The sequence below is a fragment of the Teleopsis dalmanni genome, chromosome 2 (assembly GCF_002237135.1).
Source record: "Teleopsis dalmanni isolate 2A chromosome 2, ASM223713v2, whole genome shotgun sequence".
Classification (NCBI taxonomy): Eukaryota; Metazoa; Arthropoda; class Insecta; order Diptera; family Diopsidae; genus Teleopsis; species Teleopsis dalmanni.
In genome coordinates, this window is record NC_051847.1 from 142512184 (window position 1) to 142528868 (window position 16685).

The 16685-nt window shown below is 24.7% G+C and overlaps 1 protein-coding gene across 19 annotated transcripts in view; it reads right to left on the reverse strand.

The window, feature by feature from the left end:
* LOC119682923 (glutamate-gated chloride channel) overlaps window positions 1-16685 on the reverse strand; it is a 74767-nt gene that overhangs the window by 26129 nt on the left and 31953 nt on the right. For 10 of the 19 annotated variants that reach the window (XM_038096476.1, XM_038096481.1, XM_038096480.1 and 7 more), the window contains 2 exons: window positions 12618-12715; window positions 10563-10675 (listed from right to left, as the gene is read on the reverse strand). In XM_038096476.1, coding sequence (XP_037952404.1) covers window positions 10563-10675; window positions 12618-12679 — 175 coding nt within the window. In that variant the 5' untranslated portion in view covers window positions 12680-12715. Of the gene's footprint in view, window positions 1-3042; window positions 3111-9792; window positions 9861-10562; window positions 10676-12617; window positions 12716-16685 lie in introns of all 19 variants that reach the window. The other 9 variants (XM_038096485.1, XM_038096482.1, XM_038096478.1 and 6 more) reach the window with 2 other exon arrangements.

A 16685-nucleotide genomic window follows, 5' to 3' on the forward strand; every position in this document is an offset into this window, starting at 1 on the left:
ATTTGTTTTATTATTAAAGTTGATGATATAAGATAGTTTTTAAATATTCATTTAAAAGCATTTTTGAAAAATGCATGCCACACTCTATCAATTTAGTTTTATCTTATATATTTTCAAACGTATAGTTAATCTAAATAGCGTTCTATTTCACCTAATATTTAAATAAACTAAAATTTAATTCTAGTTTAAATATCTTTTAAAATAAATAAATAAAATTGGATTAATAAAAAAATATATTTAATCTTTTATTGTTAATCAGTTCTAAAATTACGTCTAAAGCACATGAATAAACTTATTTTTTAACTTTTATATACGAGTAATTAAACCATTTAAAGTTAGTACAAGAAAATAGAAATATTTAATTTTTATACTTGAAGATCCTATTCGAATTTTTTTATTTTGTTGAATAAAGATATAATTATCATATATAAAAAAAATTGAAAGTATTAAATATTATATACTTTTAATTATAGCTGAGTGGAAAACATAATAAAATATTAAAGGGTGTATGAGAGAATATAAAATAAATAAGTCATAGAGAAAGATTAAAAATAAAGTTAGAGATACAAGAGATCCAAAAGACATTTTACATATAAAATTCTTTTCATTATCATTGAGTTAATATTAAAATATTTATTTATGTTAGAAAATTATATGTATATATATTACAATGTTTTTCAAATTCATTATACAACTAAACAAATAAAAATAAAATCTAAAGTAATAATATTTAATGAACTCTTAATTTTCTTTAAACCAATATTAAAATAATATCTTAATACACACAATTGAAATATGCAAAGAGAAATAAAATATATATCCAATATATTAATTATAAAAAAATTTTTAATGTTGTTTACCTTTCAATCATTTCATATTTAAATAGAAATATATATATATCTATTTAATATTAAATATATATATTTATTTAATATTAATATATATATATTTATATATATATATATATATATATTTATATGAATTTATAAATTTATAAAATTTACAAAATTTTACTCCATTGTTCTCGATATAGTGTTAGGAGTAAAATTTTAATGACTGAACTATTATCCATAGAATTAAAAAATTGTTGTAGGTTTCCAACAGATTCTTATTAGATTTTTTAGCACTAATAATGGTTTTCATCATCTTGACGGTCAAATGCGGTAACTAAATAATATAGGGGTGACAAAATACATTTTCTTAAATATAAACGGAAATATTTTCAAATAGTTGAACTACTAAAATAACCGACTATCCGATTTGCATTCCTTAGTATGAATATTGATCAATTTTCGAATGTATTAAAATAACAGAATATATTAAATTCAGTAGGGGCCATGTTACTGAATTTAATATATTTGGAGCGTCATGGGCTCGTAAAAATTGTTTCATTTGGGCTTTGCATTTGGGAAAATGCATGTTGTTTAGTGTCTAAGAAATTGTAACAATTTGCCTTTAAAATACACAAATATTGATAATTATTATTGAATAATGCTGCTTTGCCAAAGTGACGAAGCACAGGTAACCTCGGCTCTAATGACCCAATTTGAATCGACATATTGTTTTTACTTACTCTCAATTTTAAAATTTGTATTGAAAACAACAAAAATTTTGCTTATGCCGAGCCCAAAACATTCTACATAACATGGCCCTATATGTTTTTTAGCCTGTGCTATATAAATCAGATGGTCTTCTGATAACAAATTTATGAGAAACATTTTCAGAACTAAAGGTATAGTACTAAAAGTAACGAAGCTTGTAAAATAATAAACCAGACAAGTGTAAATCTAGACAAGACGCAAATGCGGTTTGCTTGGATACAACCTAACAAACTACGACGGAATACCACACACAACATTCAATATTTAATATAATAGGTGACCTGACGGATTAAAGATATTTTGAAGATATAGAATTTGAATTTTAAAGTTAGTTTAACTAGAATTTAACTAGTAACTTGATTGACGATACATGACATAAATAACTGAAAAACTTCTAATTAGAATAGAGATTAAAAAAATTACTCATCATATACATGATTAAGAATATCTTAAATCGTGAAAACTATTAGTAGATTTTTGATCTCTCTTAGTGTAGTATAGAAACTCATCACTTAGTTATTATTATCTATCATCAGATACATTTTATTTTCGGAAGAACAATTTGTTATATGACAAAAAAATTTCAACATATAGGTAAACAACAATTTAGTGAATAATAACATAATAAATTAATTAATAAATAAAGTAAAAATAAAGCTAATATGTTAACTAATGTTCAGGCATTATTAAAAAGTTTATCATAGAAATAATAATTGAATTTCTCTCATTACGAAAAAACACCAATAATCAAACAATTAAACTGTAATTTATCATAATCCGTATTGTTTTCATATATTATAATATTATTTTATATTATTATTGTAGACTTCGGCGTTTATACGCATTAATGCTAAATCGTATAATTAATAATTATAATTAATGAGTAATTAATTAAGTTGTAATTAATAAAATAGTGTTTAATATTAAAATAGTCATATTGCAATTGAAAAATTGCATATTTCTTTTACACATAAAATAGATTTAAAGTTCATTATTTGTAAATAATCAATTTACAAAATATTCTACTATAATCGGGATAAAGAGTAAAGTGAAGTACTTTATTATATCGATCTTTTAAATAAGAGAAACCATTGCTTGCATATAAGAGAATAAAATTGTTGAATGTAAAATAACTGAAAGTAGAAGTTAATTCACTGAAGATACTATTACTTTACATTCTTAATTAGGTAAAAAATGTCTGAAGATGAAATTGGTTAAATATATAGAAAGTAGAAAAAATTTAAATTCAACAAACTTTATATGTATACTTATTTGAAGTATTTAAGTATATTTATTTCGATATTGCTGTTTTCGTTTCATTTGCATGTTACGCAGATAATGTATCTTCAACTAATTTAAATGTTTCGATAGTTTTAGTTTTTTATGTATGTTTTATTATTTTCTTTTATATTTTGAGATACATTATCGAACGCGAACTTACCATAGTCACATCATCGATTTTAGATATACTTCTTACGAATATGTTGACGCGCACAACAGCGGGTCCATCTATATAAGATATACGTGAAGAAATATACAATACAAACGTATATATATAAACTTTATAAAATTCATACATGATTCATAAATTGACAGCTTTCATTATAAACCTTTATGATCAATATAAAATAATTTATTGAAAATATTCATATAGTATATAACTTTAAATAGTTTTAACGCTTTTAGTTTCGAGAACTTAATACTAACACTACAGATTATTTATCAAATATTAATAAAGTGTTGAATGAATGTGATACGAAATTTTTTTTTTAGATATACTTGTTATTAAAATGATAATTGTAATTGAAAAATTTATTTTTACGGTTATAATGCAAAAAATATTCTTAATAGTTAATATTTGCGATATTTTAAAACTACTAAAAAAACTAATAAAATACTTGTAGAATAAATATATGTACTTTCTTTATATGTTTAGCATATACATTTAGCATATTTTGCTTGTATATTACAATCTATTATTAAAATATTATAACATAAATTCTGTTTATATAATTTAATTTATAAAATAAGTATGAAAGTTGTACTATAAAGTATTTTACTATAAACTCTTTTTCATATTTTATATTGTTATATATCATATATTATATTATTATATATAACATATTATATTATTAAAATTATAATTTATAGTTTCCTGAAACAGTAAATAGCGATTATGATAAAATATAAAAACTAATATCAGTTTATATAATCAGGAATATATACACACACCTAACTGAGTGAATATATATAATTAATTATTTTAAAAGCAAGTTCTGGTGTTACTTATTAAAAAATAAATACCCGCTTATTTAACTTGTCTTTGCTTGGTTTTTGTTTCGTGAATAGGGCTAAGCCCTACACATTTATCAAGATAAGCCCGAATATGAGTTAGTCTAAACATATTATTAGATATAGCGTTCACACGCGGCAGTTTGTGCACCATATTATGTAAAATGATAAATTTTGGATTTCAAAGTTTGTTTCTGCATCTATAAAATAATTATAACACTAACTTCTTATTCAATGTAATAAACCCTTTTTCTATATATAGAAAACGAATTGCACTATTATTGCTTTTTAAACCTTTAATAATTAAAATCATCACAAGAATTGCGTTCATTATTATTATTAACATGTACAGCATTTTAACTGAGCTGACTGAAATATATCTTAATGTAGACAATATTGGATAGAGCTATACACAGAAATTGTGGCCTTGTGCTCCTCATAAAATCTGCGAGAACTAATATATATATATATATGTACATAGAACTACGTTTTGGATTGATTGTTTGATCACCTTTCATTGTGTATTTTATTTGTTTTATTTTTATTTATTTACAGTACGATTTCATCTTCATTATGTTATGTTGCTTAACCGAAATAGTTCAGTTAGACATGTACACATGCCCATTGTTAATGTATATTAAAACAACTATACAAATACTAAGTAAAAATACTGTATTCTCCCATGACTAAAATGCGTTAATATTACTAATTTCCAATACAATCAGCTGTAAAATGTTTAGCAGTTGTGTCACTATATTGAATAGTGGCACGTATTCTGGAACTTGATCTTAACAAGAACAGGACAGAATCATAAAAGATAAGCTGATGCATCACTCTGCATTATGTTTTAGTATATTTTAAGCACATGATTGAAAGCAACTGATTTATAAGAATGTTTGCAGTCAAGAGCGTTATGATTAATTAAGGCTTAACTTTGTTAACTAAGAAACTTGTAAATATTTTTTATGTTCACCTTAAAAAGCTGTTTAGATTGCTTATGCTTTTGGAATCAGGTGATGATTTCATAAACGATGTATACATATAATGTATATGTTTGTAAGCACAATAATGACTTTTTTCTAAAAATTTGAGCTCAAAATGATCCTTTATACTATAAACTACAAAATGTAGTAAGGGCGAATAAAATTAATGTTATTCATATGTTGGTTTTACAAAGAAAAGCTAGAATAAAGACCCATAATTGTGAAAGTATCAACATAATGCTGGTATTATTTTTATGCTTCTATTTCGAAATTGTATACGATTTTAAAATATTGGCTTTAAAATCTATATCGTAATCACTTTAGTTGTAAGGCATATAAGATATTGATAAGGATTATATATACTAAATTATATTAAAATTTTATTTATTTGCAGGGCCTATGTCGAACACTAGTCCCAATAACTGTAAGTAATAGTTTAATAAAAGTATAAGTAAAGTAAAATTCAATCACTATTTACTATATGACTTTTATATATATCTACATGTATCTACAATTTATACATATCTTTAATGAAGTAGTATAATAATATGTGGTACATTATTTTTATACATAATAAAACACATATATATAAATAAATACAATATCTACCTTTTTTAATATTAATTTTTACATAAATATATAATTTTTTTAACATTTCTACTTTAATATTACCCTTAATATTTTTTATTATAATAATCTTAATATTATGTTACTGAATGACATGAGAAGTTCTTAAAAATAAATTTGTAAATTTAAAACAAATTTTTAGAAAAACAAAAAAAAAATTATTTATATAAATAAATCATTTATAGTACACAACAACCCTTCGTTTTAAAAATACAACTGAATTGAATAGATATTTAAAGGCTTAAGTATACTAAAAGGATTTAAATGCAATTATTAATAAAATTGTTTATGAAAATTGTGTGGGACTGCGTGATAATATAAAATTTTATTTTGCTTTTCAGTTTATAAAATGGCTTTGATAGAGAAAAGATTTTTATTACATGCATTATATTCATGTATAAAAAGTAAATATATATATATCGTATAAAAAAAGTTATATTTAATGTTTGAATTGCATGAAATGTAGTTATAGTTTATTTATAAAACTGATTCAATTTGTACTGAAATGGAAGGGTTAAGTCCTCTACGAATATATTTTTTATGCAAATGCTTTCGTTTTTAACGCCATACATTATCGTTATTATTTTCACATTAAGTTTTTCATTTAGTGAAGAATAAATTCAATATAAAAATTATTTAACAAAAACACAACGTGAAATAAAAACTAAAGCCGTAAAAACTTAAAATTTTAAAACAAAAATCATAACTACTTAAATAGCAACGAAAACATTGTAAATTTAAAACAAAAAACTTAATTTACATATTTTTACAAAATAGTTTTTAAGTAAATTGGGAGCACAAAAAATTTGTTCATCGAATTTTTTAATTTATAGAAAAATGAAATAAAATTCAGCAACTAACATTTTTGAAATATAAAAATGTTGAGTATAAATATAATAGCATTACTTTAATAAATTTAATTTGCTGTAGTATTGAAATTAAATATTTTCCCAATTTTATTAATTGCTTCAAATTTTTGTCATATTGAATTTAAATTAATTTAAACATTTTTGGCAAAAATAAATTTTACGAATGCATGTAATGTCCTTTTAATTTAAAGAAAAATCTAAAAATATGTGTATTGAAAATATAAAATATATTCAAAACACTGGTAATTCTTTCAAATACTTATAAATTGGTCGATTAACTATAAATATCTTATCACACATTCATCGTTTTATATGGTACGTACTGACAACTGCTTAAGAAACTCAAGCATATTCAAACTAGCATTGATTTTAACAATAAATAAGTCAGGCTATATTTTTCGATTATCATAAAAGACGGAATTTATTATTTCGTAATGTATATTTTGTTGTAGTTATTTTATAACCAAACTAATGCTATTTATAGACAAATTAATATAAAATATATTAATATATAATATATTTATTGTATTATTTATAGTGTATAACAATTTATAGATACAAAGCCCATCTCTGCTGTATTCCTATCTCAGCATTTGAAAGTTTGGCCAAATCCTTGTAGTCCACTCCACTTAGTCCTTGTTCCACTCCAAACACTAACAGAATTATAAGACTGTAGGAGAGTTTGAAAACAACAAACTTTTATAGACAGGACCAACTACAGAAGGTTAAGAAATTAATAAATACTAATTCGCGTAGTGTGAATTTCAATCCATACCTTTTCATCATTGAGAATAATAGAGTCAATTGACAGAAAAGAGAACTGATTAATTGGTCCAACTAGCAAACACGAAAGCACACTTTATTATCATTATTAATACATAATGTAAGTGAAGAATATAATATTATCGTAAATCTTGTTAAACTTAGAACTTATTCTTTTTACTCGAATAGACAAAATTACAACTTTTCTTCCTCTTAATAAAACAGAATTGAAAATAACAGATATTGCACGATTTCGAGCGATTATGTAGACTATGTCGAGAAATAGAAAGGATTGAAAACTAGGATCGGAATGGTAGGTTAGCAATCTGAACTAGGAGTTGAGTGCTTATGCCGAAGTATATAATCTATACTTTCCATTCTATTCTAAACAAATCATTGGAATAAAATAAAATACATTATACATAATTAATAGCTTTTTTCAAAACACTGTGATCACATAATAAAGTATAATTTTTTATTAAGATATGAATTTTCATTTAGAATTTTTAATCTTTTTCATTACTTTCAAAGTGTTTCTCTATCGATACAATACTCTTATGCCAATGTTTTTTTGAATTCTTGAAACAAATGTTAAAGTCGATTTTCGAAATCGCCTTCAAAGTGCATAGTGATTCTGTTTTATTTTCTCAATCAGTAATTTTGTAAAATTTACCAGTTAAATGTATTGCATACTTATTGTATCCATATGTGAGATCAATATTATGAAATTGATATTAGCAAATAAAGAACAAAACCAAATCAGAGCCATTCAGCAATTATTTTAGACCTCACTTACATATCGAATGACTAGATAAAGCCAACTACTGTACTGCTATATAGCAAAAAGTTTGTTTAAAGTGATTATATATTTTCGGAAGCTAACTTAACGGGACAAACTTTAGATTTCTGAAATATTGTATTGCTATTCAATCTGACGCTAAAGGTATTACGAGACAACTGAAGAAAGTTAAGTGTAATAAAATAATGAAGAGCAATTTTTACGAATAGCTAATCTATCATTAAGCAACTGACAATTATATAGACTTGGTACGATAATTGTGTAGCTAATTTCTATTTGAGATAAGTATAACAATTACTAAATAAACTTTCTCGTTCATTTGTCGATTTGCTGAATACTAGATAACATTGAGTTCACATTGAATATTGAATTCTTATTAGCTATGATCTTATATCATATGACACTATTCTTTGGGTCAACACTACAACAACATATATGAAAATAGTCATATTCTTAAATAGTTGGAAATGCACAGATTTATTGGATTTAGAAGCAAATCATTGCCATATTGATGTCAAAAAAATAGAGCTAAAAATATGTTTAAGTTTAAGAAGGAATAGTGGCAATCTGCCTACGTCCATTATAACATATCAGTGTTAGATAAGTGTATGTGCCAGTTCGACTTCTGTTGATGTTGATAGGATGAGACCACAGAAGTAATGATTGGACATTTAACATGACACTGTCTAATTGTCTCCAGACAAAGGCAACTCCTTAAGATACTTCTAAAATGAGAAATTTGCAAAGCCATGAACAGTGAATTCAACAAAATCAACAAAGTCTGTTACTGTAACTAGAGGTAGTTAAATCTTCTAATATTATAATAATAATGATGTAAAATATTAATAACAATCATAGCAAACTCTTTATTCATATAAATTTTCCATTCTTACTCCTTTTTCCATTCTTGTCCTGTATTTTAGAAAGCTATTTAGAAAGCTATTTACGGATAGTGGAACATTAAATAAGAGAAATGCATATATTTTAAGAGGAAAGGTTATATATCGATCTTAATATTAGTAGAAAGTGGAAAATTGTGGAAAATTAAACAAAACTATTATCGAAGGAAACTTCATATACACATAAATATTTAAAAAAATACCTTGATTATTATCTTAATTATTTTATATTGACTTTGGTTTGAATATTTGTCTTAAAATATATAATATTCAAAATATTATTCTTTTTTTTTGTTTTTGTACCTTAAATATACTTTTATCATACAAAACGGATAGTAATAGTACTCTCTGAGTTATGTATGTATATATAAGTACTACAGTTTACTAGTTCTTTTATATATCTTTAGTTAATTTCATTTTTCAAAGACATTACATGCATAGTTGAAATATATAATTTTATCTTAATATCCACCAATAAAGGGCAGCAAATATTTTTAAGACAACAATTTTGAAATAATAAAAAATTTTTTATAAAATATTTCAATTAATGGTTCTTTAATTTTTGTATGCATTTTTTTTTCAAAGCATTGTATTTGAGATTACATATCATTAATGACTAAATAGGTATGTATACGAAATAACATTTTTTATAATTGTAAATAACTTTTTCATTACGAATTTTAAATTAGTTAACTAATACCAATGCGAACTATTTTATTTCTTGCAATTAAAATAATATAAACGCAATATTAATCAAAATAATTAACTGTGTCACTAATAAAAACTTTAATTAGCTGCAATTCAAACTTTTTATTTCAATGGGGATGTGAGTTTGTTTAGACGAATTTTGTAGGCCATGTTTGCTAATTTTTTAATTTATATTCGATATTACTTTGCATTATGCTAATGTTGTGACAATTTTATGGATGCTATTTGTTTTTGTTATGGTTGAAAACTTACCATTTTTATGTCACTAATCGTCATAATACTTCGAACGAAAAGATTGATTCTGACTATGGCGGGACCATCTGTCATGTACATGGTTAGATTTTTGTATATTTTTGCGATTGCAATATATGTTCATATATGTTTCAATTACAGTAAAATAATTTTAAAAATACATATATGATTATAAGTAATGATATATTTTAATAACTAATAGTGAAAATAATTAATTACAATTAAATAATAGTAGTACTTATTAAGAATTAGTGTAAATTAACTATTTACTTAATGTATAGATATGACAATAAAACAATTTTTTCTGAGATGACAACCAATATATTCGACTAGTATTAGTGATAACTACGGTTAAAATTGTTTTAAATATAAAATTTTAGAATGTATTTCAAAACCTAATATGAATTTTTTTAAATGATGAGCAAATATTTTATTACTAAATCTGTGAAACACCTTCCGTAATAATTTATGTGGCTTGGAAGTGCCTATTAAAAATTTGTGCACAATATGTTTAGTTAAATGTTTGCTTTTTACATACACTAATTATATCCTTTTTTTTTGTATTAAAAACAATTTATATACTTAACTTATACAAATGTTATAAAACAAATTTTTATATAAAATTTTGTTAAAAGTTTTTAGGAACCAGTTATAAAATCTTATACTTTATACTTAAAATATAAATGGAACATAAAGAAATTAAAAAGGAAACTTTAAATGAAGGCAAAATATTTCAACATTAATAAAAAAATGTTAAAAGTACTTCTTACCCGTTCCATTAATTCCGGATGGACGTATACGTGCATCATATTTTCCTGCACCTAAAATTTGATCTAAGACTTTTTTCTCCTTTTCTCGGAAATTTATTTTGGCATTATTAGCTCTGAAATTATGATATGTACGAACGTATAACATAAGGTCAGAATTTTTTTTATATATTGTGCTCTAAATTTAAAATTTGTATGAAAAAAATTTAATTCAACCAATAATATTTTTTTATTATATTATGTATAGACGAGAACCTAAGTAGAATTTTTTTTTCTTATTCATTATAATATTTTTCATTATACAGCCGCACTTATCATAAATGATAAAAGCATATCCATAAGATATCATACATTATAACTATGTATGAGTTTAATTTTAGATATGCCTTTTTTGCAGGATACTGCAAATAATTCCAAAATGCATGGTCCGACAAAAATTAAAAAATTGTATTTATTTATTATTTGATTTACTGGAAAATATTAAATATTTGCTTAAATGAAATAACTAATATAAGAAATATATAAAGTTATTTTTCTACAAAAATTAAACTATTGTACTACTATTGCTAAAACAAACTAAGATTTGTACATATTTGTTAAAACACTTTTCAAATATCGGAATAAAATATTGGTATTTTAACTTAAATATATATGAAATATATTAAAAAACAAAATTAATTTATATTATTTTTAAAATTTTAATTTCGACTGTCTTAAAAAAGAAAACTATAAAAGTTAAAAAAAACCATTAAATTAATATATAATTTAATCAAAAAATACAACACTTCTTTGATAGTATATATATATTAATTATTATTGACTACCAAAATGAACAAATTCTCTAGTACTTTTCGTAACTAACATGTTATATCAGATAAATTGAATTTTGATAAAATTTTTTTATATTAATTTTTACCTTACTATCTCTAAAAATAAATATTTGGGATATCCATTGAGCAAAATAGTGAACACATTTTGGTAGCTGGAACTAGAGTTTAAATACTTCGGAAAGGTATGTCACGCTTGAGAAAAAAATTAGTAGCGAACCAAGCTACACAATCTACCTTTTAAAAAACTAATACATTATACAGGCAAACAATTAGAACATAATAACTCTTAATTTAACCCATTTTTAGCTATTGATATAAAGTTTAAACACCGATTTATAACCCACAAGACCTTGCAAATAATCCATTACCCCATAGAGCATATAGGTGGCAGTGCGAAATTGCAAGAACGCTGACGTAAAAAGAATAATAAAGTCTTATCACATGAAACGGTTGGATCACTTAGTAAGAATGATTACTGATTATAAAGGAATAGTAATTAATAAATTAATATATATAATAATGGCAGGTCTTTTAATATTTCCAAAAACATATGCTACTAAATATTATGTTTCGACAATCAATACGAAACGTAAACGTTTTGAGTATTAGTCATTTTACACAATGACAAATGTTATAATGAGAAAATACTCATGATATACTATAATACTTTCTAGTATAAAGTAGTATTTTTTGGTGTTTAATAATAATTTTAATTTATTTTTTACCAATTTTTATTTTTCATATATAAAACTTTCAAAACTACGTAAGACATGTATCGTGCTATCTTCATATATTATAAACTATTAAAGTTCTGAAGAGTACATTATACTGTGAATACTGTATATTCTGCAGATGACTCCTTTGATATATTCAAATGACTTATACTTTCATTAAGCAACAAACACATAATATATATAATTAAAAATGTTGTTATCTTCCTATATTTATGTACATTTCTCATCTTACTTTTACTTATATTTACTAAAGAGAGGCTAATATTAATACCTTAACTTGCCATTAAATGAAGTATTTATTTATTTTATATATACTTCTAAAGTATACCATTAATCATACTTACTGTTTTTATAAAACTAATTCTATAAATTTCAATATGTATTGCTTTTCAAATCTGATTTTAATTTTAATTTATTTATTATATTATTTAAAAAAAAATTATTTAAAATTAATACAAATGACTTATTTTACATGCAGAAGTTTATGTACTTACAGTGACGCACTACATAAACTGGCAAAGTAAAAAATCACCCAAAAATAATGACCGGTGCCCATGTTTCAGCTTCACTTAGGAATATATAATTTGTGCGTCTGTAAATAAGAAAATATATTTTTTAAAATAGTTATAATTTTATTTTTTTAAAATTAATTCTATTTTTAAATAGGTTTCTGTAAAATTTAAAACAAAAACACTGAACAGACGAAGTCAGAAAGTATTAAATGAAATTCAAAATGTCAGAGATATTTGTATTTATCAGCGATAATAACCTTAATAAAATAAAACAACTTTTTTAAATTTCATGCTTTATTTTTTGATAATATGCATACCTCTTAATTAAAATATTGTTCCTAACAAATTCAGTTAGGGGTGATACAGTTTTTTGTGTTCGAAAAAGTTATAGAGGAGGATGTACCTAGAGGATATAATTTTTATGACCTTTCATAAACGCTAACTATCCGCAACCCTTTTTAGTTATAAATGCCTTAAAATTAAATAGTAAATAAAAAATATTGGACTGATTTCATTACACTTAGATTATGTGCTTTCTTTTAATGTAAAGTACTATATATGTTAACAAAACAGCCCAGGTAAGATCCAGTGCTACATCGCTTCATTCTAAAATAAATTGATTGCTCTGATATACAAGTACTAATGTATTAATAAATATCACATAATTATAAATAAGCATTTTATCAATATTATGATTATATTTAATGAAATTTGCAATTAACAAACCTGAAACTATTTGCGTTTTCATATCATTTACTTAGTAATGCAAATAGTGCGTGTTGTAATTAATTACATATGTATATTTCCATTAACGAGTTGATATTAGTATCGTTGATATCTGATTTTCATTTAATGCAGTGTGCTGTAATTTGATAAACATAAAAACACAAACAAAGACCGTAATAAAATACCTTTCGTTATTTATATCTGAGTTCAAAATAGTTTTAAAAATGGTTTAATTACAATGTCTCACAAACGTTTTAATAGGAAGCTTTTCTGGCATCGAAAATTACAAAACCCATTGCAGTAGTTTTTGTTTAAAGCGTGCTTTGTTTCTCACTCCTTAAATACTAGTATTATATTATTTGTTTTATTGTTCAAATTGCTTTTCACTCATGTCACACCAAATAATAATAATTACCATATCAGAAATCAGATATTAGAAATACATAAGGAATGAATAAGGAATATCAACAACAAAACAAATACAACAAAATTCTCGGCAATAAAACAATAGGGTTATTTACGAGTTCCAGTAACGTGCTTAATATAACCGAGTAACGTATTAAAAGTGCAACGCAGCAACAACAAAATACATGTCGAGTAATGCTAGTCAAGCATTTGGTTTGACTAACATTTACATTCCACTTTTACTCCTTTTTCAATGTTGCCATCTTTCCTATACATAAGAAAAAAGTTTACTCCGATAATATAGTTATACCAAAGAAGACAAAGAAATGAAACTAAAAAGAAATTTTGAATCATTGTCCCTCTTTGTCTAATATCACAAACAAATATGTTATGGGATTTTTAACATAAAAAAACCAAAACATACAACAAAATTTCTCGAAAAGTGCGCTTATTTTAGCAAGCATCGTGGTGAGTGGGGGCTGGGTGGGCAAAATAGCAACACCGGGTGGAGAAAATCATCACATACTATTGTGTAGTATTAGGCTTTTTGTTTTTGTACTGCGTGATATTTTCACCTCAATACTCAAAATTTTGAATATTATTTGAATTATCTAGAAGATTATATACACAATTTCTCGTGCAACTCTCAGTTTCTTTTCTTTATCGTCTTTGGTTATACTAAGCATTTTATATGGGCAGCATTTACAATTTATTTTTGATTAATATTAAAACTTTACGCTATTATTTCAATTTGAATTTTAAATAAATACGTGAAGTTTTAATGAAAAATTATTTAACATTTAATTATATTTTCCATATGCTGCTTACCATTAAACCATTTTATCCTGTTTAGACTATTTTTTTACTAAAAATCTAACAATTTTGCTTTTTTCAATTAACTTCGACATAAGTTAGTATTTATTTAAAATTCTCAAAACAAAACAAAAGTTTTCACACTAACTTACAAAATCATCAAAAAACAGCTGATTTTAACAGCTGTAGTTAACAAATCGACAGAAAACAATCGTTGTCGCCGCTTGCGACAATCTATTACACATCAAACAAGTGAACATTATTTTAAAAAGGCCAAAAAAAAACGATAAATATTCTAGAAAATAAAAGCATGCATACATTTACACGATGTTTTCGCTTTCATTCCTTTAAGCACGTATATACACACATTTTTGTGAACACCAGCGATTTTGAGGAAAAATCAAAATTGTTTGAATTTTGAACAACACCTTTTTCAAAAATTCCTTAAGAGTCCTTAAAGCTCAGTTAGACGGTACGTACCGTAAGAATATACGTCAAAGCGAAATGCGCAATTAACCAAACATATGTGTTTGAATGGAACGACATAAACAAATTTCACTCTTTTATACAAAAGTCATTTTCAACCAACTTTTTTCAAGCAAAGGAATTTGTACTCAGAACCATACATGTTTATGCAGTGATCGAACAAAATCGAACGCATTTGCAACGTATTAATGTGCGCCCAACTATTGCGCCAACTAGCGGCAGAAATTCGTAAGTGCTACTGCGAAAAGCGGAGAAATGAAATGTAATAGAAATATAGCGCACCCCTTACCGGTTCGCCAAATCAACATGTTTAATTCATATGCATGCAATTCATATTCCAATCGAACACAATAATTACTCTCATACCATATATTTCCCACAGTGTATATAAATCTCTATTTCTCATATTTTATGCGAGAACACACACACATTATTTTGTTCACACACTTGTTTTGTTTTTGTCGCACACTTGACGACAAAAGTTTGTGAATGCAATTTCATAAATGGGAAAGACGAAATACAATAGACATATTCCGGGATTTGACCTGCAAACTTATGAGCATACCTAACACCTATAGAAGCTAAGAGAACAAAATGGTTTGAGTTTTTATAGACAGTTCTATTCAATTGTTTTCGCTAAAACTTTAATCTTTAAAAATATTTATATGTATATGCAATAAATTATATTAATTCTGGATGTAAAAATATTTTAAAGAATTATTGTATTTTATTTGACATTTAGTAAATTATGTTAGGTTTTTGCGCTGCACACCTCCACACCTTAAGCAGTCGTTTATGGTATATAATGGTGTACAAGGATTTAAGAAAATACTATTCGCCCCTACCATTTTTCCATATGAATTTTAGCTTTTATATGAACTATGTTGAACTGCATATTTCTAGATTTAAAAACAATAAACTAAATATAGGAACTCTTTTTCAAAAATATAAAAATCATTAAAATCTTTGTAAATAATAATAATAAGTAATAATAGTGATATTCACTCTCTCTAACAAACTCTTGCAAGGTGCACAAAAAGCACATATTGCACGAGCTTGCAATTAACAACAACAAAATACACGCACAGAGTTTCGTGCGATTGCTTGCAATCTTCCAATACTCAAGCCCATGTATATATGCTTGTAACGAAATAATAAAGGAAAAAACACCTGTTTTTTGACATCTGTTGCTTCTCATCTGGATGTAGTGTACTGCAACAACAGCTACTTCATTTCGATGTTGCAATTCTACAACAGAGATGTTCTCGCACCCTTTCAATTTTAGAGTAGCATTATTGCATTTCGTGCAGCTTGCAATGAGTTTACAAGAGAGAGAGTGAATACCTCTAATAATATAACTTTAAGCGTGGACTCAATAAACACATGATCTTATATTATGTGTGAGTGCGAATTGTTCTGATTTCATACTAAACTAAATAAGATTTTCCTTGGGATTTTTTGCAAATTTAGCAAATAGCAACATATTTCGAAAAAGTTTGCGAATTGCATAGTGTAAAAGTCAAAAATTTTCAAAACAATATTGCCAAGTCAATGAAAAACAATCAATTTAGTTTTTTGGATACAGCCACTATACTAAAATTTCATCAAATAAATGTTTAC